The sequence below is a fragment of the Lontra canadensis genome, unplaced genomic scaffold (assembly GCF_010015895.1).
Source record: "Lontra canadensis isolate GAN:19392208 unplaced genomic scaffold, GSC_riverotter_1.0 scaffold102, whole genome shotgun sequence".
Classification (NCBI taxonomy): Eukaryota; Metazoa; Chordata; class Mammalia; order Carnivora; family Mustelidae; genus Lontra; species Lontra canadensis.
This window is the reverse complement of record NW_022631096.1, coordinates 6,671,990-6,696,342: the sequence shown is the minus strand read 5'-3', so window position 1 is coordinate 6,696,342 and position 24,353 is coordinate 6,671,990. Positions and strand designations below refer to the sequence as shown.

General features: G+C 43.1%; 1 protein-coding gene across 10 annotated transcripts in view; it reads right to left on the bottom strand.

Annotated features, from left to right (window-relative positions):
* The window catches only part of UNC5D (unc-5 netrin receptor D), a 529,170-nt gene that overhangs the window by 202,532 nt on the left and 302,285 nt on the right, over positions 1 to 24,353 (bottom strand). For all 10 annotated transcript variants that reach the window (XM_032838130.1, XM_032838133.1, XM_032838131.1 and 7 more), the window contains exon 3: positions 12,112 to 12,255. In XM_032838130.1, coding sequence (XP_032694021.1) covers positions 12,112 to 12,255 — 144 coding nt within the window. The remainder of the gene's footprint in view (positions 1 to 12,111; positions 12,256 to 24,353) is intronic.

The window sequence follows — 24,353 nt, the reverse complement described above, 5'->3', positions numbered from 1 at the left end:
ACTGAGATGTGGGCGGGGGCAGAAAAGGGAATAAAAAGTAGAGGAGGAGAGTCCAAAAGAAAAGGCCACCCCAGCAGTAGGGAGTTTTTTTGTTTTGTTTTGTTTTTTTGTTTTGTTTTTTTTACCTGCCTTATCAGCTTTCTGATTCTTCCCCCAACTCCAGGCCTCCCTGAGGCCAGGAAGGTCGTTCCGCACAGGATATGGCCAGTGTCTTGAGCATGTCAACCAACCATATACCACCAAACATCTAGCACCCCTGCCTCCTACTGGGCCCCATACGGCAATGGAGAGAAAGGAGGAAAAACTGCATTCTACTTTACTTCGAATCGATCTTGCCAGAACAAGAAGGATCTAAGAGATCACACCAGCCAGAACCTGTGCACCTTTCTGGGAGCAAAAGCATTGTGGCTTCAGTGTGGAGAATGGATTTTAAGATGTCAAGAGTGAAAGCAGGGAGGAGATCATCAGGGTAAAGGAATAACAATTGTTAGTACCAATGGAAAGAAGTGGGCCGGTTCCGGATGTGTTCTGGAGATAATGTTGCTACTGGGTGGGATGTGCCTGGAAGAGACACAGAAGTCAAGGATGATGCCTAGGTCTTAACAGGAGCCCCTGAGTGGCCACTAACTGGGCCAGGAAAGACTGGAGGACAAACACAGATTTGCAGCAGTGTTGACGGCATGAAAACCGACAGAATTCTCTTTGGCACGTATTATGTTAAGGGTGCCTCCCAAATATCCAAGGATAGACGAGGTGGGCAGTGGGTAAAGAAGTCAGGAGAGGAGGTGTAAGGTCAGGGCTGAGAGTCATCCGCAGTCAACAGAAGGACCTGAAGCCATGGAGGGAAAGCTTTCACCTTGGGAGAGTCTGTGGCTTGAGAAGAGAAGATGTTTCAAGAGGGAGGCTTAGAGCACCCCAATACTTAGAGATGGGAAGAGAAGGGGAAACCTGCACAGCAAATGGAATTGTGGGTAGTGAGAAGGAGGAAAGACAGCAACTGTCACAAAAAGCAAGCTTGGGCCCCACCCCCCAGAAAGTCCAATGCCGTGGCTCTCCAGCAAGGTCCAATCATCTTAATCTCGAAGCATCTCTCATGTGAATCTCACATGCAGTGGGAATGGGGGGTTCTATGCAGGAGTGCAAAGCTACCTAGTTGAACCCAAAATGCAAAGCCACCTCTTTCTGTCCTCTCCGTCATGCGTTCTGCTGCTCCTGTTCCTTCTCCATCAGCTTTGAGTATAGGAAGCCTTTTAATCTTCATGCTTATATTAAATCACTGTCCATTCCTCACATGGTTAACTCTAGTCATTGCTCTAACTTCTCTCTGTGGCCAGATTTTTGGAAAAGGCTGTTCATACCACCTCTAGTTCCTCATCTCCTATGGATACCTAGATCCACCATGATCTCCTAACGCCTCCTCTCAGTACACTGCTTTGCCCAGACCCAATGAAGCCTTGAGGTGATCACATTTCACGGACTCTTCTCACTTCTTACCTTCACCTTTGGATCGCAAGGACACTAACGACCGCTGACACCTTCATACAAGTCTGCCCTCCCTCTTGGGTCTCCCAGGGCCTCTTCAACCTTTCTCCCCCCCAACCCCCATCTCCTCTGTGTCTCTTTCTCCGTTCACCCTTTAACCTTTTATAGAATTTCACTCCTGGACTGCTATTGTCTTGTTCCCCTAAATCTCTCTGGCTCAAGGGAATGGGAGGGCATGGGATTTCAAAAACAAGGCTACAACACTGCCCTGTTCATGACACTTCATTGGCACCAGGCCCCATCTTGGATGATTCCAAACTCAACCGAGAATTCAAACACGCTCTCTGATGTGACCCTATCTCCTCCTAGCGGCATCTCCTAGTTTTTCTAAGTAGTTCATATTGTTCCACCTTTCTGCGCTTTTGCCCTGTTCTTTAAATTGTTAACCCTTCCCTGTTCTCAGATATCAACTCAGGAAGTTTATCTAAGATCTTGAGAAGCTATAATTTTCCCCTCCTATGGGCTCCCAAAACACAGTGAAGTTACTGACCACTAACCATGCTTCATTGAAAATACTTGTTCCTAACACAGCCCTTCCCTAGACTGTAAACTCTTCAAAGGAAGGGATGGAATTTGATTATTGGTTGTGCCATCTAGAATATGACAGAATTATTCATGGATGGCTAACACTTCTATATGTAACTTAGCTTTCCTTTGCTACTTACCATCTAGAATGTACTCGTTCTTGTGGAGAGATGAAAGACTAATTTAATACTATCACTAAGCTCAGAGTCCTCGAAGATTAACAAAGTTTTATTTTTGTTTTGCTTAACAGCTGTTTGCATTATCCGTCAGAAGTTTTCCTTAGTTGAGAAAATGAGAAAATGCTGTTTGCATTATCCATCAGAAAGTTTCCTAGTTGAGATCAAATGAAATCTGGATCCTCTTCCCTGCTACACTAAAGTGTTTACAGAAATGGCCATTTTCTAGGAAGTTGAAGGTTTATCGTTACCACAAGAAGAGCAGCCTGGTGGTGCTAAAAAGGTGGTGGCCATATTTTTGCAAATTCTTCTTGGTCAAAAAATGGTCAGTAAAAGTAGCACAAAGGAATATTATCTGGGGAATCTGGTATACTCAGCTGGGCACAAGTGAAGCCAAGGAAGCACCATTTCCATCAATTCCATCCCAACCATTCTACTCTGTTCACAGATTTACAACATTTTATTGTTCTATGGGCAGAGGAGAACAAATTCATATCTCCCCTGCATCGATGGGCAGAGCCTAGAAAGATGGGACACGAAATGGCTTTAAAGTTTCAAGTTGCATATTCACACAATTTAAGAAAAATTTACCTTCTACTCCTTGAATCCATGTTTACCTGACTGACCTAAAAGGGAAATAGAGCTGATGCTACAGAGAGGCAGCTTGTCCATCAGAGGCTTTTCGTCTCCCCAGAACATCCCTGTGTTGTTACACGCAGGGCTGGCATTTTGAAAGACACGTGAAGTTAAAAATGACCTATTATGTAAAACGTTCCCCAATTTAGGCTTGTTCCCATGTTTTCCTATGGTTCAATACAGATTAAACATTTCTTGAAGAAACATCACTAAGTGATTCAATCTGCTCTGTCCCTCACATCGGGAGACATACACTGTAGACAGGTCCCATTACTGTGACATCAACACCCATCACTTGATAAAGATGGTAGATGGCAGGATTTTCCACTGAAAAGCTATAGATTTCCCTTTGGTAATTATTAAGTATCTTGTGGAGAGATACTTCGAGGTTATATCAATATCCTGTTACTCCTGAAACTTTCTCTAGTTTAAGCATCCGTGATACTTGTCTAAATCAATGAATATTATGATGGTGCTAAATAATGATTTTCCATTTATCCATTTACTCGACTCTAAGGAAGAGCTCTCACTTTGCACCCATTTATTTATATGTTCATTCAGTCATTTTTCAAAACACCAGTATGGATTTTTGGATTATGGACCGAGTTGTCATCTGTCATTACCAATTATTTTGATACTCAAATTGTCCCAGATCTGGCCAGTGGGAGTCCTTTCTAGTTGGCTGAGATCTCCTCTTTACATGTTCAAATTGAGGGACATTATACAAAATAACTGACATTGACGCTTCACTCAAGGTCATGCATGACAAAGGAAGACTGAGGAATTATCTGGATTAAAGAAAGCTAAAGTGACCTTTTAACTGAACATAATCCATGATGTAGGATTTTTTTTATTGTTTGAAAGGATGTTACTGAGCCATTGATGCATTACGAACCAGGTTTCAGGATTAGATGCCAGCATCGTATCCATGTTAATTTCTTCCTAATTGTACTATATCTAATTATTATTCATATTTTACTACTAGCTAGGTCAGAAAATATCTTTGCTCTTTAAAAACAGACACAATGGGGGCCCCTGGGTGGCTCAGTGGGTTAAGCCTCTGCCTTTGGCTCAGGTCATGATCTCAGTGTCCTGGGATCGAGCCCCACATCGGGCTCTCTGCTCAGCAAGGAGTCTGCTTCCCTTCCTCTCTCTCTGCCTGCCTCTCTGCCTGCTTGTGATATCTCTCTCTGTCAAATAAATAAATAAAATTTAAAAAAATATATTTAAAAAAAAATTTAAAAAAAAAACAACAGACACAATGAAGTATTTAAGGAAAAGGGGGCATGACGTCTGCAGTTGAACCTTAAACATGTAAGAAAATAAACCATAATAGTCTACATACAAAACCATACATAAACACAGAAGGAGACAGAACACCAAAGCAAAGGTGGTAAAATGTTAACATTTCAAGATTCTCAAAGACTTAGGGAGACTCTTTGTACTATATTGTAACTTTCCTGAAGTCTGAAATTACGTCAAAATAGAAAAAAACATTAAAAACCTCTATGACTGCGTACTTCACTATCCACCAAATGCAGTAATTCCTTCTAGAGAACCCCCAGCAGACATGTACCCCTTGCTGGCCTATGCACAGTTCACAAGAGAACAGGACCTGTTCTCCGAAAGAAAAACGCTTTGTCAACGAACATTTCCAGTTGCCAACTTGACCCCAATCATGCATTTGAAAACTTAGAGCCTATGATGCTTCCTCTGGCTTTGGAGTAAAACAGAATGATCCTGTTCCCAATTCTACACGGAATCAATGTGAATGAGTCCCTGATCTTTCTAGGCCAATTATTCCCTTTTTACATAAACATTACCTATATGCAGTGATTTCCTGAACCATCACATTACTGCCAGTCACAGCCAGCTTCGCGGGCATGGGGCCAGGGGCTTGCCCGGGGCCCCCTGAAAGATTCAATGTGGATGGTTTCAAAATTTTAATGTTGGAACAAGGGGCCCACACCATCATTTTACACCCAGTCCTGCAAATTATGTACCTAGTCCTGCTGCCACAAGGCTATGTGTAAATCAGACAAATGTGAACAGGAACCTTGGAAAAAAATCACCTCTGTGGCAAGAAAAACCAGCCCCTGACTTCAGGTGACTGCAGTCATGTTTCAGGTACCTGATCTGGCTGGTGGGATGCAGGCTGCATTTCAACCCTCATTCCCTTCCCTGGATAGATGCTCCCATACAGTGCCCAGCTTTGTGAGGAGGCGCCAACTCTCATATCTTTGATGATATTCATAGAACATTGACCTTCGATACCACTGATTTGAACTGCACAGGTCCACTTATATGTGGATTTTTTTTCTTTACATACAGTACAGAACTATAAATGGATTTTCTCTTTGTGATTTTCTTAATAGCATTTCCCTTTCCCCAGCATGCTTAAACTATAAGAATACAGTTTATGATACACAAAACATACAAAATATTTGTTAGTTGATTTTGTTATCCGTAAGGCTTCCTGTCAACAGGCTATAACAGGTAAGTTACTGGGAGTCATAAGTTCTAAGGTGGATTTTCTTACTGCATGGGGTGGGGGCGGGGGTCAGTGCCCCTAATTCCCACAGTGTTCAAGGGTCCACTGTAAATTAATTTCAGTGTAAAGGAAATGATCGGCCTTTGGTAAAATAATATTTTAGGGGCACCTGGGTGGCTCAGTGGGTTAAAGCCTCTGCCTTCGGCTCAGGTCATGATCTCAGGGTCCTGGGATCGAGCCCCACATCGGGTTCTCTGCTCAGTGGGGAGCCTGCTTCCTCCTCTCTCTCTCTCTCTGCCTGCCTCTCTGCTTATTTGTAATCTCTCTCTGTCAAATAAATAAATAAAATCTTTAAAAATAATATTTTAAAATATTATTATAGTAATAATAAATATTTAAATAACATTTAAATAAATAAATAATAGTAAAATAATATTTTCTCTTAACTTTGGCCACGTTCTTCCATGAAAAGGGGGAGGAAGGCTCCCAGCTTCTGTGCAATTTTGACCAAGTACTGAGAGGTCTTAAAAATTTTTTCCCTGTGAGCAAATTCCCTGTGCTGAAAAGAGAGGAGGGGAAACAGTGTGTGCAGAGTTGGTGGACTTGGCCTCCTTCGGAGCCACACACTGCCTATCAGAGTTGTCTGGTTGTAATGTTTCACCTACTTGACCCTTTCTTTATGGCAGTAAAGATCCTTAGGAGTATGCACGAGGCAGGGGGGCCAGACGTGATCCTTATAATAACGTCTTGCCGAACTACGGCTTTGCTGAGAAGCCAGATGTCCCGTTAGTACCACGGCACAATTGTGACAAACCACTAACAAATGTCCTTGCATAGAATGAGACCTGGCACTGATGAGGTCGCCTTTTCAAACCAAACGGTCATTCTGAATACCAGGAATGTGACATCGCAGTAGGTTCACAGGTCAGGACAGTGAGAGTGATACACTGGAATCTTAAAGCAGGTTCCATCCTAAGAAGGGAAATAAATCCACAAATAACTTCAAAATAACTATGATTCTGGGCAAATTATAATAAGTACCGTGGGACAAGTACTAAAGAAAATGCTAGGAGAACTCAGAAGTGGATATTTAGATCTTATTATTAATTTTGAAGCTGGAGATGCTACTGGACAGGGTGGTGTAGTGTTGGGGGGGTATCGTTGTCAATGGCTCAGCTGGCTTGTCGGGTGCTGAGGTCAGCTAGCATTAAGGGATTAGTTAACTGGGTTTCAGAGAGGAGACAGCATACAAGATGGGCCTTGGATGTGGGAATTCGGTGGGAAGAGGTAGGAGTGTAAAGTGGGGCTGAAAGTACACTCCAGGGAGGAGAAAGAATATGAGCACGTCACAGAGGGGAAGAGTGGGTCTCATGTCCCAGAATCGGAGCTGGGCTAACTTAGTGGGAGCTCCGCACAGCTGCATGACTTGCGGTGGGAGACAAGGCTGGAAATGTAGGTTAAGGCTGCATCTGCATGCCAGGCAGAAGGGCCTCTATTTATTCCCACATCTAATGTGCTGTCAGGAGTGGGGGGGGGGGGGTCACTGACAATTTTGAGGAAGTGAAATTGTCAGAGCCATGAAGCTGAGATCCATAATGTAGATTTACTTAGATATCTCTCTTCCAGAGTTTTCAAAAAGAAACCACCACCCCCCAAAAGGAAACAAAAATAATACCATTTTCACGGTGTGCCTATAAAACTAGGTAGAGAGAGTTCCCTGGCTTTTACATGAGGTTCTCCTTTAAACTTTCCACTCATTCTTGGCACAACAGCACGGATATTTTAGGAGAGCGTCAAGTAAGCAGCTTGTTTAAATTACATTCAGGATGTATATTTTATAGATCTTTCAAAAAAAAAAAAATGAACAAAACGGTGGTTTCCTGCTGTGTTTCATTCCAGGGGGCCAACTTGCTATGGGACTATGAGAGACACAGGCTTCCCCTCTTTCGAGCCCCAGTTGGAATCTTCTAGCCCAGTAAAGGCTCAAGTCTCAAGCAGCATTTGACCGACCAAGGGTTAATGATAAAGGCAAAACATTTTGTAAGCAGATGAAGAAGAGGGAGAAAAATAGGAAAGAAAAGCAACAGCTAGGCAGCCAAATGTTCACTCATGAAAGTAAACAACTACGAATAATTGAATATTCCCAGTTTTGACAACCATCCAGCAGCAGAAGTAACAGATGCCACAGCGGCCCGGCTACCTCCAGCTGGATTGAATCAGACCGGCGAGAGAAGGCCCGTGGGAGTACCTCCCTGGAGACGGACTTCTGCCAGCCCGGTGGGGGTGGCGTGGGGGGTGGCTTTATTTATTTATTTTTACCTTTAGAAAATCACTTTTGAAACGGGGCCTCAGCTATTTCCAGCCCCAGGCATTTGGAAGGTGGCCAACAGGTCCCTGACACAGTGTGGAATTATTAAGGAAAATACAATAGTTTAAGATGACAGGCACTTTGGCTACTAAAACAAAGCCCATCCTGTTTTCTAGAGGCTGGGTTGTGGCTTCATGTGTGTGCACGTGCGTATGTGTACACACACACACCTACACACACACACACACGCATATATATATATGCGTGTGTGTGTATATATAATACATACAACTTATATGCATTGAAGTATATTCAGTAAATGCAATAACATTACCATGAGGAGGAATTTACTCAGAAACAGAATGGAAAAGCAATCACTGCTTTCCTTAAGGAAACACTTCAATGCATGTGAACTTTTCTATGTTGGTTCTCAAATTCCATCCGATAGAGAGGAATCAACAGGGCTTAGTAGCAAGAGTACTGAGGAGAGGGGAAAGGTATCTTATCTGGTTCCACGTCTGCCATCTGCTGGGTGGACCCTCGGTCAAGCCAACCTAACCTTCCTGAACATCACTTATTCAGCTATTGAAGGAGGCAGTTGGACAAATGGGTTAAATCAACATTTCCCAAAGAGTGCTTCATAAAGGGGCACCTGGGTGGCTCAGTGGGTTAAAGCCTCTGCCTTCAGCTCAGGTCATGATCCCGGGGTCCTGGAATCGAGCCCCGCATCGGGCTCTCTGCTCAGTGGGGAGCCTGTTTCCTCCTCTCTCTCTCTCTGCCCGCCTCTCTGCCTACTTGTGATCTGTCAAATAAATAAATAAAAAATCTTAAAAAAAAAAAAAAAGTGCTTCATAAAGGTGTTTTTGGTTTTTGTGTTTGTTTTGTTTTGTTTGTTTGTGGGGGGCTCTTGCTACTCAAAGTATGGCCCACTGGCAGCATCATCTAGGAACTCTTACAAATAATAGAACCTTAGACCTCGAACCGGACTTCCAGAGTCATTTTAATTGAACCACTTGTATTTTAGTAAGATCCCAATTGATTTTCATGCATGTTAAAGTTTGAGAAGCACTGTCCCTGGGCAGGATATCCCAAGGTTACCTGATCACAGAATCGTCTGGATAACATTGTACAAACACAGCTTCCCTGGTCCCTCCTCCAGAATTGGGTCCAACAGGCCTGGGGCAGACGCCAGGAATCTACACATCTAACTGATAACCCATGTGGGTCCATGTCAAAAAAATTATGAGTTAAATAAAAAAATTGTATTTATCCTGTTTCCCTTTAAGATCAAATCATGTCTAAATGGTATCATGCCAGTGAGTTTCCTGATATTCTTGATTACCTAATATGACCACGTCAAGGCACGCCAGTCAATACATCCCTTGGCTGAAGGCCCCAACTGCCATGAAGGTTTTGTCTGCTGCAGTTTCAAAACTGTTAAATTGTGAATGCATCATCGGTTAAATGTAGGAAGCATACGGAGCTCTGATGTTGAACTACAATAACTTAATGAATAATATAAAAATGATACTAATTTTGCAAAGTCCCCTCAAGACAATTGTCATCAGATTCATAAGCTACATTCATCTATCAAAATCCTTATTTAGCACATTAAGATGTCTTTAGTACTTCAAAAACCAATCTTAAAAAGAAGAAACAGTGACTATTATATCCAATTTGGCTTTTCATTTATTGGGAATAAAGACTATCCTCATGTGCAATGTGTTATTTGCTGGGAAGTACTTGCAAATAGCAGCCAGAAATCTTATTTCAACAAAACATGAAAGTTATTAAAAAAAAAGAGAGAGAGAGAGAGAGAGAGAGAGAACCTTCCCCTCCACCCCGCCATGAGCAAATGAAAAGAATTTCAAGCAAAGTCCTAAAGGCAGTTTTTCCCTCCACTTTTGATGCCATTAAACATAGTTAAATTTCAATTTACATTTTAATGTACACTGGTCTCCAAGTCAAATGCAATATTTAATGACAAATCATATCTTGACTTGCATAATTTTAAATTAAAGGATGTGTCACTTGATACACACAAAAAATTAAAAATACGTTTAAATATAGGAGACTGCCTTAACCGTATAACATAGGTTTAATGATCAATTTTTTTTAACTTAGAAATCACATGCTTATCACATTCTCATGTGCATATCATATACAAGAATGACAAAATAATTTTTTTAATCCCTGAAGAGACTGGGAAGATTATTACCACAAAAGTATCAGACAATTCAAAAAAGGCAGGAAATAATAGAACAGGGTTTTCCATTTGTCGTGTTCTTTGGTCCTATCCTGCTTGGCAGAGCTAGATCCTAAGGCTGCCTGAGAATGGGATTTTTAGGGTCTATATAGCCATAACCTGCAGAAAATTTGCTATGACACTACAATTATAATTCTGTGCAATTAGTTTCGGTAAGTAGTAAGACACCTACTGAAAGGGATTCCATTTCTCAAGTATGTCTTTAAACAATAGCTAATGATTGAGAAGGGCCAACTCTCTGTGCCAAGTAGAGATTTATACACTTTCTAGTTATCGATAAGTGTAACCCTCGCAATAATTCAATGAACTAGGCACCCGTTTATCACTGGAGACATTAAGACACAGAGAGATGAATAACTTGTCCACCATCACAAAACCAACTATGGGAACTGGAAACTGAGAGGAATGCAGCACCTGGCTTCAGTGACAGGGGACACTGGAATTGCAGGTGCAACGTCCCACGTTAGAGTGAGGTTGACATGTAGAACAGCCAAGTACCTGGACGGATACGGTGTACATGATCAAAGGTTATGGGACATGAACAAAGGAGAGATAGAGCCATTCTCTGCCAAACTTTGTAAGCGAGGGGAAAACCCCTGAAGGAGCTTTCTAGCAAGCACGCGACCATCAGAAATGAAGGGAGCAAGTGTGGAGGTGAGAGAGCCTGGAGGGGACAGATCAGTGAGATATAAATCAAAAAGAATAGGTCATGGGGGCCTCAGAGACATGGAGGAAGAGGAGGACTGGGAAAAGTGATGCGGAGAAGCCGCACATGGAGGGAAGCCATGTTGAAAACCCCTGTGCTGTTTGGGCTTTTTTTTTCAGAGACACAGAGAGAGCCTGGAAGATAATCTGCATCCCCCTGACGAGGGTCAAAGATGGCGACTAGCCTAGCCGAAGCCAGGTGGGGATCACAGAGCTGGTGGTGTTAAGAAAGGAAGAGTAAAAATTGAACATACTGTTCCCTCTCTCAGCTGACCTCCACTTTAGAGTCATAAAATATTTGTTGGCTAAAACTAACTAAATAACTATAGGGAAATGGTTCCCCGTGGCTCTTACATCAAGAGCACAGCTCACGCAATGACCTCTTCTCCTTGGCCTACCAGGGCCCAGTCAACACTCAGGAAAGAGCCTCCCAAATTGCCAGTATAGTGAAGGTGAAATGCATATTTTGAGAAGAAGATTTCATTTCCCAAGAAACATAAATGTCTCTGCAAATAGCAATTCATTCCTATTCTCAATCCCTAAACCATCGACATCTGCTATGAATTCCTTGAGTCCTCAAATAAATCCCCCTTGTCCCGTATTCTTTATGGCACTCTCAAAAGGCAGCATTTGAATAAAACAACAATAACCAAGTCTGCCCTCCTTCTCTCAATTTCTTTCCAGAGGAGCTTTTACACTCCTGGGCTCACAAAGGAGGTTTTATGGGGACTCGTCGGGGTGGGATAATGGGGGTAGGGGAATGAAGACATCTTAAAGGAGGAGAAAGGAAGTTCCTGTACTTCTAAATATGTTTGAGATGATAAAAACACTGATGCTGAAATATGATGAAGAAATCTTGGGCTCTCCTAAAAAGCAATTTTCTTTTTTATTTTCCCTTCTTCAAGCGTTTTTTTCTTTTTTTTTTTTTTTTCCTTTTTTGGAGTTCTCTGTGGGTCAAACACATGCAGTTTTAAACCCCATTTCCATGTATTAAGATTCAGAAACAAGAGGTTTAATAGTAGGCTATAAAAATCCCGATCTTTAATTTCTTATTTTTGCAGGTTTGCTGGAAAGAGCAGTAAACAGTCACTGCTCACCTCTTTCCATCAATGCCCCTTGAACTTCGTCACTGATAACTAACAGCAGAACGCATTCACCTGAGGTTTTTTCCTCCCAGGAACCGATTTTCCTGGCATTGTGGAAACACCTGCACTCTGAGGGTCTAGGCAGAATCTCTTCGCCTAACTGATTGGCTGATTGTACTCCAGAGGAAATTATCAAACATTTAAAATACAACTTTAAAAGAGTAAATTTAACAGAGATAGCAATTGTTGATCGTTTCTTGGCGTCTGCTAATCTCTATTTTACAGAAGCCCCCAACGCATCCCAAGCCCGTTTGGCGGCACTGAACTCTGGCCCGTGGTCCTACCAGACAAGACCATCCCCCCCCGAATGTACTCACAAGCTATGCGCACAGAGGCCTTCCTGCTTTTGGAGGTCCCCAGGTGGCTCCAGGCCACGCACTGGCACCAGTAGTCCTCGGGCCCATGGAAATCCTCTACCTGCTGTCTGGTGACGTTGATGAACACCTCCCGGACCTTCAAGCCTGGTGGGGAGACAGAGCACATCCACTGAGGCCGCTGCCGTTTCCGATCAGAAAGTTGAGGCTAGCCAAACATTTTCTTGTTAATTACACAATTCTGTTTTTAATCAAGGCGAGGTTTTAATTACTCTGACAATAATATATTGCTGCTAATTAAATTCCAACAGCTGAGTAGGCTGGAAAGCAGGAGTGTGAAGTATTACCCACCAACATGGGTCTAATACAATATAATAATTTTCACAGGATCTCAATTGGTGCTTCTTCTTGGTCTTTCTTAGGATGAAACCTACGATGAGGAATGTAGTATCACTAACTTCTGGGATTCTAGAAGGTAGAGAGACCTCAACACACGGACCCCAGAGATGTAGTTCCAGGTAGTTCTAAATGGCCCTCCTCCTGGACACAGCAGCGGGCAGGGGTCTAGCAGTGTGGCTTAGGAAGAAGAGGGAACCGTGATCATGTGCAAACGGGCAGGGAAACCCAGTTAAGGCCAAGCCTCGGTTTTAAAAGCTTCGGACAACAAATGAGACACAGACAAATTAAACTACGTTAGTCTCAAAGCCCTGTCACGAGAGCCTAGGAAGCCCCTCTAGCAGGGGCCATCCGGTAGGGAAGGAAGGAAAGGCTCTTACTGGAAAAGGAGCTGAGGCTACGTGTGCAAAATAAGATAAAACTAAGACAGCCTTCATGTTTATTATTATAATCTTAATGTTTATTATTATAATTCATTACTTTGTATCCTCCTGAGAAGTTGGAAAACGTGCTGGGTCTTTCTTACAAGGGAGTGTGAGTTTCTTCCAACCCCGGACCCAGGACGATCATCAGCCTTCCTCGCTCTGGGGAGCACAGTCACCTTGCATAGATTGCCAAGGATGAAAGAGGACACTCCTTACTACTCGTACCAGCTCCGTCATCACAAGCCACAGAGCAGTCCTGACAGTCCGTGTGCTCGCTCTGTCCAGCCAGGATGCTAAGTCTGTAACTTGCCCTGGGGTAGGCGGTGTGGGAGAAAGAGAGGCCATGCTGACTGAATTCTGCCGACATACTTAGCATCACGATAAGCCTTTAACCTCGTCACTCACTACATTTTCACAACACACAGAAGCAGGAGAAACTCTCGCATCCCCACTAGGCAGTCCGAAGAACCGCCTTAGACGAATTCATTTGTCTGCAGTTACATGGTCTGATAATGGCAGATCTGGGGTTTGAATCTGGATCTGTCTTCCTGAAAACCCAGCACCACGTGCAGCTCTGTCTCAAAAATTAAAATTCTGTCCTTGTATTTTAGGTGCTTATACTTCATTACGGAAATAAGACTAATGCAGGGAACATTTAAAGAATAATCAGGTGCACAGTTGTGCTTTTCCCTTTAAATTCAAAAGGAATTCACGGGACAGAATCATCAGTGTAATTAAATGAGCCGGGGGCTCCTGATGGAGGAGGTGGAGTGTGATTCTATCCTGGGTGGTGACAGGATTTAAAGAACAAGAAGACGGGTGTAGGATTGGTCAAGGCTGAGGAGACACTTCCGTCTCCCCGATCCACAGCATGTTACTTAAAGTGTGTGATGAGAGAGAGTTTTATGACCACATAAATCACCGTGGGGAATGGGAGTTAGACTCTCTCAATTCTGAGGAGGGACCACATACAGAAAATCAGCCTGATGACAGTTGACAAGCCACGTTTCCCCGTTTGGGCCAGTGCAGAAGGAGCTTTTTTTGCCTGGCAGAGATGTGAGTGTCCCAAAAGTTGTGCCCCACACTAAAGAGGAAAGAAGCCCTAGAGGAGTTCTGAAGGGCAGTAGTGTTTTCGTCTTTGCACTTAAAGAAATACAAAGTATGAGAGGGAGGAAAAGGTGAGGAGGTGGTGGGGTTGGCGGGTGAAAGAGACCAGGAGAATCGAATCACGCCATCGGACAAAGCAGGGTGGTTAGGACAGAAAGCAAATCGGAGCGTGGTGGCACATGCTGGGGATTTGAAACTAAGGAGCTGGGCTTCGAACAGAGGGCTTGTGTCCTCTTTTTCTTTTTGATCTGAGGCAAATGGTGGATAATTTACTTTGACTAGTGCAAGGGAAGGGAGAGAACACCCAATCACTGCACCCAGGTGTCAGAGGTCCTGTTACAGGATGAAGGTACCGAGACAGATTATGCCCACCATTTAAGGATCGGAGGGTCTCTCAGAGAAGCATTCAATTATAAGCTTGAGAAATCTGCTTGTCCTTCTGTCCCTCCCCCTGCTCGCTCGTACTTGCTGTTTTGCAAATAAATTTTTAAAAATCTAGAAATGTGTTTAAGCTAATGGGGACCTATTCTATTCTATGTATTTATTCTTTCCCCATCTTATGAGAACATCTAAGTTACCAGCTTCATCTAGGTTGGAAACGGAGACAAACACCCCCTTCAAGATGGTTCAGGATGATCCTGTTTATGAAGTAGGGAGTTCTGACATCAAAACATCAAAACTTGCTATGATTTCCTCTAGGCACATGCTGGTTTTTAAGATTTTATTTATTTATTTGACAGAGATCACAGGTAGGCAGAGAGACAAGCGGAGAGAGAGGAGGAAGCAGGCTCCCTGCTGAGCAGAGCACCCAATGTGGGGCTCGATCCCAGGACCCTGGGATCATGACCTGAGCCGAAGGCAGAGGCTTTAACCCACTGAGCCACCCAGGCACCCCTAGGCACACGGTGTTTTAAGGGTACCCAGGGTTTGTTTTACTGAGGTGTGGTAAGGTGCACATCAGATGGAAACAACCATTCTGAAAATGAGACATTTACACTCAGAAATCCCTAGAGACAATAGGCAGAGCATACCATGCAGGACCTCCGGGGGACGCTAGGAGGCAGAGGGGTATGGGGGAAAGAGGGGCAAGAGCCTTTACTGTGGTTCCCATGGGAACTGGCTGGGCAAACAGGCTTAGAATTGGCTCCTTTGAAAACTTCAGTGGGCTCTGGCCATCCTTACCTGTCAGGTACCTGATGCTGAGGGCGAGGACAGGGGACTATCGTCCTGGAGTCTAAGAGCTTAATACAAGAAGTGATTAAGGGGATGGGTTTTGGATTGGTTGGTTTGCACATGAAAGGCACTCTCACAAGCCAGTTGTTGGCTTTCTCTGGGAATCAGCCAGCCCTCTGGCTGGACAGTCCCTCCAGGAGCAGCAATACCCCAAGACATCAAGGCATCAGATACAGAAACTAAACACAGACAAACAGACACAGAGAGAGACAGCTGCATATTTGCTTTGGGAAACAAACTGTAGACCACTGACAGTCCCCGCAAAAGTCCTCACTTATCCCACCACCATCTTAGGAGACTAACTGCCGGTGAATGCCCATGTGGAAGTCACAGTTTCAATGTTACGATGGCTCAGTTACAAGTCCTTCTCAGAGGCTCTCCCAAAGGATCAGAGAAGCCAAATGAATATAACCCAACTATTTCTAAACACAGTGCATTTCCTCTGCAGGGAGCATCGGGGCAACAGGCTTCTTTAAAAGGCTCCAAGTACATCATCACCCCCAGACCCCCAGATACACTGTCTGGATGAGACCTTCTTCCCACAGGAAGCCTCCAGTCTTGTCAAGTCACTCCCTCTAGGAGAACTCATGGAAAACCATGAATACTTTCTATTATACTTATCTCTACCATGGCAGAAAAAATTCTACTGAATAAAAAAATTTTAAATAGTGTATTCTCTCTCCAATCTCCATTCTAGCTGTCTAGTGATATATATACACACACACGCACACACAACTGTGCACGTGACAAACATCCACGGGAAGCAGCTCTATTTCAGGACATCTCCACCCACTCCCCTCCACCATGGTTCTTCCAGCAGGGGCTGCAGAGACGGCCATCCACTCTGAGACCTCCAGAGAGGACAGCTAACTTGTCCGTGGAAAATGCGAGCAGGGCACCAAAATCCCAGGCAGACAGAAGATGTCTCTTAAGTAAGAGCCCCGCTGTACCTGAGAACTCGTGCAACTCTAACAAGCACGGAAAAGTCCAACCCTTTAAATTATTGTGTAAATTATAACCATCAGCCTTTGTTATGGACTAGAGTCTTCCAGAATATAAAAATATGACTATGGGACGGATATGCTAATCAGCTTTCTCCGCCGTCGGATGGTTCAGCTGTACGGAGACGAACGTTGGCAGTGGATGAATAATTGCTCTGCGTGTACTAAACATAACAGAGCAGCTCAGAACTTCATCATTTGTCAGCTTTATTTGTTTAAATGAGAAAAATGCTGACAGCAGTTATTGCTGTAATCCCCGTATTTATCAGATAGAAAACACTAGTTACTCTTAGCAGGTCTAATCCTGTTGGGAGACTAAAAGTTACAGAATTTTCAAACTAATTGAAGGAAGACGCTTTAGTGTTCCAAGAAGAGAAATGCAGAAGACAGCGGGGGGCGGGGGGGGGGGGCAATGTTGCGAGAAAAAGAAGGAAAATCATTTCTTCCAGGCCAACGTCCAATAAAAGGGCTCTGTAGCCTTAGTCTTAACTTGTGGCGTGGAGAAGAAAGAGAACATTCAGCACCATGCCAACCGCAGCCTGGCACCTAACAGCTGTCCCACACTTTTTATCTACTGCTCATTAGCACACTTCCACAAAGCCCCGAGGCAGCGTCCTGCCGTGGGGACAGTTGTCAACCTGCTCTCACATACACCTGTTGATGGGCACTTGGGGAGGAATCGGACCCAACTCTCTGACACTTGCTGCCCCTCATGGGTTCTTGTCCATCAGTCTTTCGGCGGTCCCTCTGAAATGCTTGGCTTAACTACACTGGATAACTGGATTCAAGACAGGAAGTTAAGGACCCCACTTCCTCCTTGGAGATATCGTTCATATCTGAAAACCACACGGAAGATGTCAGAAGCTAGCGAACCAGGTTTTGGTAAATTGTTTTTTCATCCAAGGCTCTGAGGCCCTTTCCCTGGACCAGGGTAGCTCAGCATTTCTCCAACCCCATGCTTCGTTTTCCACGTCGTAGTGTTTCACGATTGGGGATGGTTTGCCAAGAGAATGAGGATATTGCTTTCTGTACACAAAGCTCAAAAACAAACAAAAAAACAAACAAAAACCCACCAACCTATTTCCAGTATAGCTTCATGGGTAGCATAGGGCCTTCCTCAATTCTTCAGAAGAGGAGAAGAAAAATATCAAACTCCTCCTGAAAAGCAACCATCTCTTATTCACGAACCCGCTTTAATGAACCATCATTTGTTGAGGTGTCTCAGTCCCCTCTGAGAGAGTCCCTCCTTACGCCACGATGTCCTGAGAAGACAGGAAACAACCCATTCTGCTGGGGGAAGGGAGTCTACCACTTCGACAAGGGCCTCTTCCACGTCCAGGGCTAGAGGCTCGAAAGCAGGCTTCCACAATGAGAAGCTTCCCCATATTTTGAATAACATCACAATTATCATTACTGATTATTATACCTTTCTACAGCCCTTGACTTTTACTAGTGCCATCACATGCATGACCTTGTTTCTTCCTAACACCACGTTATTATTGTTTCTGTTCTTATCTTGCCACAAGTCCCCACATCATAGGAAACCCATCAAAGATGTTACACGGTTGGCAACATACATTATTTGAGAACAGTAACCCAGAACATCAAAAGTGCCTGCCCCTCAGCCAGGAGCTGAGGATACTGTGACAAAGTAGATGCTTAAGATTTTTTTTTTTTTTAAGATTTTATTTATTTATCTGAGAGATAGCGACAGAGATCAGAGGAGAAGCAGACTCCTCACTGAGCAGGGAGCCCAACTTGGGGCTCGATCCCAGGACCCTGGGATCATGACCTGAGATGAAAGCAGATGCTTAACCCACTGAGCCACCAGGCACACCCCTCCCCACCCCACCTTTTTTTTAAAGATTAGATGCTCTAGATTCTTGCCCTGGAGATGCTTACAGGCTAGAGGGGGAGACCTCTCAAGCTGCCCCAACAACAGGGCAAGAAAACCACCATGGTAGGAGTGCAGACCACTTAGGACCACAGGGGAGTGGCTTCCCACTTCTTGGTGGCACTAGAAGCTTCATTCCACCTGGGACTAGAAGTCTCTCCCCTTATCTAGTTAGAATGACGTCTGAAGCAAGGCTCTCGTAAGAACACATGAATTGGGACACGGAGTTGAAGTTTCAAAAGTCTGAGATATCAGGGAAGCATTTTCACAGAAGCGTGCCTCCATTTCTTTGGGGACCATAGATCTCTTCAGGCCAACACACTATTAAAAATAGCATGTTAAATGTAGATAATTAAAAGGTAGAACCATATTTCATTTTACTGGCAGATGCTTAATTAGGGCTAAATGTCTTTTGCCACTTCATTCTAGCAACAAGATTAAAATGTATTTTGATAAAAAAAAATAGTAATCCTTTGAATGTGCACGATGCCTAATGAATACTCTTTAGTTCCCCCCAGATAATAACCACTCCACGGATTCCTCAGAAGCACCACAAGTTCAGTGTTAAGTACAGAAACTCAGAATACGCTCGAGCTCTCCAGTTTCTTCCACACCAGAGATTAGAATTAATCAGCACAGAGGTGTCTGGCAGACGAAAGCAAATTAACTTGATAGTGTTGTCTGATAGCAGAGAGAGGGAAACTCGGGAGCCCAGAGTAGACACAGTAGGGTTATTTAGAGGACAGCACCCCATGAAGGATCCCTGAAGGATCCCTCAGACATCACACTCACAGCTTCTTGGGCAACAGTCATGATTTCCAACCTTGCCGCCCCAATCAGTGACTTTTCCTTTCCAGCAGTCACTCAGATTACCTGCTGTGAGTAGATCATGCCCTGAGGCCAGGGTCTGTATCATACTTTTACCTCCCACAGTGCTACCATTGGCTCAGAGAATAACATAAAGCTTGGGCAAAACAAAGCAATGAAACGCAAGCCAGGAACAAATTCTTCCACGAAAGACCAATATTTGCCTCTTAATATTATCAGTCCTTTTGTCTTTTTGGATTTATAAAAGTCCCAATTTTCTATTTGTTTTTGGAAAAGTAATCAACAGCCACTTGCTCCACTAAAAAAGAAAGAAAGAAAGAAAGAAAGAAAGAAAGAAAGAAAGAAAGAAAGAGCCACCATTTTAGATATATACTTTTGAAAGCTAACCTTGCCTGACCGCTTGCTAGATACCAGGCCCTCAGACTATGTAATCCTCATAACAGTTTCATGGTGTAGGAGTGCCTGGGTGGCTCAGTGGGTTAAAGCCTCTGCCTTCAGCTCAGGTCATGATCCCAAAGTCCTGGGATCAAGCCCCACATCGGGCTCTCTGCTCAGCAGGGAGCCTGCTTCCTCCTCTCTCTCTCTGCCTGCCCCTCTGCCTGCTTGTGATCTCTATCAAATAAATAAAATCTTTAAAAAACAAACAAACAAAAAAACAGTTCCATAGGGTAGATACAATTATGGCTATTTTACACTTGGGAAACCTGAGGTACAAGGCAGCTAGGAAACATGTACCAGAAAGACTCCATAAAGGGAGAGCCAGATTTCAAACAAACATGGTACCATCTAACACTGATAGCGCATGCTCTTAACCACTATTGTCTTCAGGGTTTCTTTTAGATTCTTATCATTCCTACTTCAAACATACTTCTGAGTGCTGTATGAATAGAAAAAATGGGAAAAGTCCAAAGGCACTGGTAAAGAATTTAGTGTTTACAACATCGCCAGTCCCTATCAGGAACTGTTATTAACAATTACATAAATAGGGGCGCCTGGGTGACTCAGTCATTAAGCGTCTGCCTTGGGCTCAGGTCATGATTCCGGGGTCCTGGGATCAAGCCCCGCATCGGGCTCCCTGCTCCACAGGAAGCCCGCTTTCCCTCTCCCATTCCTCCTGCTTGTGTTCCTGCTTTCGCTCTGTCAAATAAATAAATACAATCTTTAATAAAAAAAAAATTACATAAACAGTCAGCTGCTTTCCATCTCTATTAAGGATGGAGTGAGTCCAAATGGACACCAACACTTTGTATCTAAGGTCAAACTGGACACAAGAAACAAGGTCTTTATACTCTGTCACAAGTTTATGGGAAGAATTCATACTATTTTCCTGAAAACTTTGTAACAATAGGTCAGTCCTCTCTGAGAAGCAGAGTGATGAACAAGATGAAATCTGGGTGGGATGGAAGAACATTTCTATAAAAGTGAGTTTTAAACCCACAAACTGTCACTGGAACACCTGAGAGATGGATTATTTCTGCGTTATGTGAACTAAAATATATGCTTCCCAAATGTACCTTGGTGATTTGTGAATCATCAAGGGTAACTTCAAAATTAATGGTTTTCTGGAAAAAGCTCTATTCAAATCCCCATCACTAGCACAGCAAAGTTCTTGGATACAAACTTTAAAGATTTAATACATTTTTATTTCTACTCTTCTCCCTTTTCTCAACACAATCCATTAACCTTTTATCCCCAGAGAGGGACTCCAGTTGCTTAAGAAGGAAATCACAAACAATGAAAGCTCTGAAATGATATTCTTTAAGAAGAAAAATATTAGTTTACTGGAGTTGAGACTTTTCCCATAACACATTGGAATACGCATTATTTCACTCATTAGAGTTCAATATCTCCAAGGTAGAATAAGATAAGAGCCATGGAGCGTTGTTAAGGGAACCCCTGTTTTTATTGAACAATAAAGAAGTGGTTTTGCTTATTGATAACTCGAGCTTCCCACAGGCTGCATTAACTTGATTGCCAAGGACGTATTTTGCTGGTTCTTGTTGGTTGTTTTTCAGGGGATGTTTGTGTGTGTGTCTGCCTGTTTGTTACGTTAAATATCTTAATTTCTCTGGTACTGAACACTCCCCGCCTGTTTCTCAGGGGCGCGATTCCCCGGTTGGGATTACCGCTCAACTCCAGATTTTAACAGAGGAAAAACACCAGGAAGAAGAGTTCCCATATTTCCAAATGAAATGAGGCAGAACAAATGAAAGAGGACCCTTGGCTTGTGCACAGAACTGAAAGGGTACATTACTAAGAGGTATAGCCATGTCTGTGCAAACACAGTAACTCATGTCAAATAAATTGTGCCTTTTGCAGGAAAGAACTCTAGCTCTGGGTTTTCCAAGCTAAACTGCGTGAAAACACACAATCCTTTTTCTTCTTATTTGAACTCTTAGATGACGGGGCCAAATTACCAGAAAGACCAAAGGCATTTTGCAGCCTTTAACAACTGCAAGGACTTATTGCTTCCAATTTGGAAATACAAAAGATTCCGTGTCTACTCCAAACACTCCTGGGTCTTACGCATTTCCCATTAGTACTTTGAAGGAAGAAAATGTTAAGCAAAAAGAATACCAAAATTTTCTGGGAGTGCTGAAACAGGGAACATGTTGGCCAAAGATACATAAGCAGTTACGACCAACTTCCTACAAGAACACGGACAATTCTCTACCTCCGCTCAAATGTGGTCCTACTGTCCTTCGTCTCTTGGCATCCTTCCCTCTTACTGGAGTGGCAGGAGTTATTTTGCAAACTCAATCAAAAGCCATTAAGTCAAGCCCTGAGCTCGAGCTCAGCCTTGAAGAGCTCAAGGGAAGTAATGCATCTATTTTTCAATACCAGAGGCCATTTGGTTTCCAACTTTAATTGCCCTTATGTATTGGTCTGGCGTACACTCATCTTGCTCCACTTTCCACTATTCCTCTATTAATACCGACCTTAGGAAACATAATTGCAGTGCGTAGTAGACAGCAATTTTCATTAAGTACAGAAGAAAACTGTTTAGGGAGAGACAGCTTTTTTCCCCCCTATTGATTCAATCAAAATGACTTGGAAGAAAAGGTTGTGCTTATTAAGTTCTTTTCAGAAAGGTAGCTGCTAAAATATAAGTTCTTTCTCAACAAAAAATTGGTATATAATCTCTTCAGGTTTTGTCATTTAGGAAGTTGTGTTCTTCCCAGTTCCTTTGAAATTTGTGACTTTTATTGGCCTTTTTGTTTTCCCAACCCCCCCTCTTTTTTTTAAGTGGAGAGGGGAGATTTTACTTGGAAACAGAGAATGTAATCAGCACTGCTATCTGCAAGACATGGAGTTGCCTAGCAATGCCAGAGGAGTTAAAAGGGGGAAGCAATAGCAAAACACAACACTGCAAAATTACAAGAGGGCACAGTGTTAAATTGGCTTGCAATACTTATCAAGAGGTCTTTCTAGGAGAATGGATATAGGATTTTCTAGGAGTGGTATCAAAAAATACCCAGCCATTTTTCAGTGTTCTTCCTAGCTTTCATTTAGAGTTTACCCAATGGGATTCCGCTATTTTGAGTTCATTACTGGACAAAATCTAGGCCAGAAGCATCTGACAATAAAACGCAGAGCCTCACTGTGCCCCTGGTACTTGAGTCCTTTCCAGTTGGACTAATTGAATATAAGATATATAAGCCTTTCATATTTTCCCATTGTTTTACAGGCTTTTGCTCCCATGGCAAATGCTGTTCCCGTCATTGTCTTCTCCCAGATTTCAGAGACCTCCTTTGAAGTTTCACATCAAGATAAATGGGACTGCTTTGTGAACCAGTCTCTCCCAACACAAGGAATATCCAAGATCCCAACCCTGGGAACACAGAAGAAGAAACTTTGCTGACACCAAGATTTGATTTGTCTTCCTCCTTTGCCTTGATTATGCCAAATCCTTTTTTTTTTTTTTTTTAAAGAGGGAAACTATACCTTGTAATGTATATCTCTAGGTCTTCAGTTGCTATAAACTCGTCTTTAACAGTGCCAGAAATATGGCCTAGAATAAAGGATTAGCCCTCACAGAGAGGGCAGAAATGATGAGGGGTAAAGAAATCCCAATGGGATAGCTATGGGATTACACACATGAGAAACAGAAATATGAAACAGGCTCATGATGGAAAACGAGGAGCCATGTGCTGAAACCCATCCTTATGTTAGTAAGTGAATTTGTCAATATCAAGACTAGGAAGGAGAACGGGAAACTGTAGGTAAACGTGGCTTATAAGTATGAAGAAAGTATATCTGAAGTAGAAAGCAAGAGATCTGGGTTCTATTTTGTTTTTCTAAGATTTTATTTTTAAGTAATCTCTACGCCCAACGTGGTGCTCGAACTCACAACCCCGAGATCAAGAGCTGTACGTTCCTCTGATTGAGCCAGCCAGGTGCCCCAGGAGATCTGGGTTCTAGAAACAGCTGTGCCTTCAACTCGTTGCAGCTCTTGGAACATAAGATTTTTACTGTATAAAATAGGGCTGTTAGGTTATCACTAAGGTCCCTTCCAGTTTGCACATTTAAATTCCAGAATTCTAAGCATGCTTTTGGTCTGAAGAACACCACCTCGAAAACAGGCATTTTTTTTTTTCCCTTCCTCATACCAGTTCCAAACTGCAACAGGGAATTGTGTAAGGTTTTAGGTGTTCCTCTGCCTTTTGAAGTTATGCATCTATAATGCAATCCCAAAAGAGTCCAGAACTGTATCGTGTTTAGCACTGTTTATATAGGGTTAGTTCTTTATTGATTCCCAGGCAGAAACAGTATTGCCTGACGATCTTTTCGAAACAAGTGACATTTTGCTTTGGAAGACAGCACACTCTTCCTCTGCTTGCTTCTTTGCTGGCTGATATCCGTCCTCCTGACTCCTAAGGAAGTAGTGCTCTAGACCCATTTCCTTTTCCTACTACTCATTCTCTCTGGACACCTCCTTTGCCTCCATGGCTTCATCCTTTCCCAGTGACTACCCAATTAACTCTTCTGTCTCTCAGCTCTACAAACCCCAGATCTACACCTCTTCTTTACACCCCATAAATACTACAAATTCAGCTTGTCCCATGATCTCAGCCTTCTCTCCTTGCTAACATAATTACTTACATCAATAGCATCCCCTTTCTGCTTCTGTTGAGATTGTTACTCCTCCGTCTCATTCATTCATTCATTCATTCATTCATTCAGCTATTCAGTCTGATGTGCTAAGGTCCTTCTCATACCAGAAATCTAGTTCTTGTTTTTGTGACCACCGCTCTAGAGACAGACTTTTCTTTCCCTCAACTGAAATGTCGACGTCTCCTAACTCATCCATTCCTCTTTCTTTTTGGCATCCCAAACACCTGCGCCAGATTCGTTCCTTGA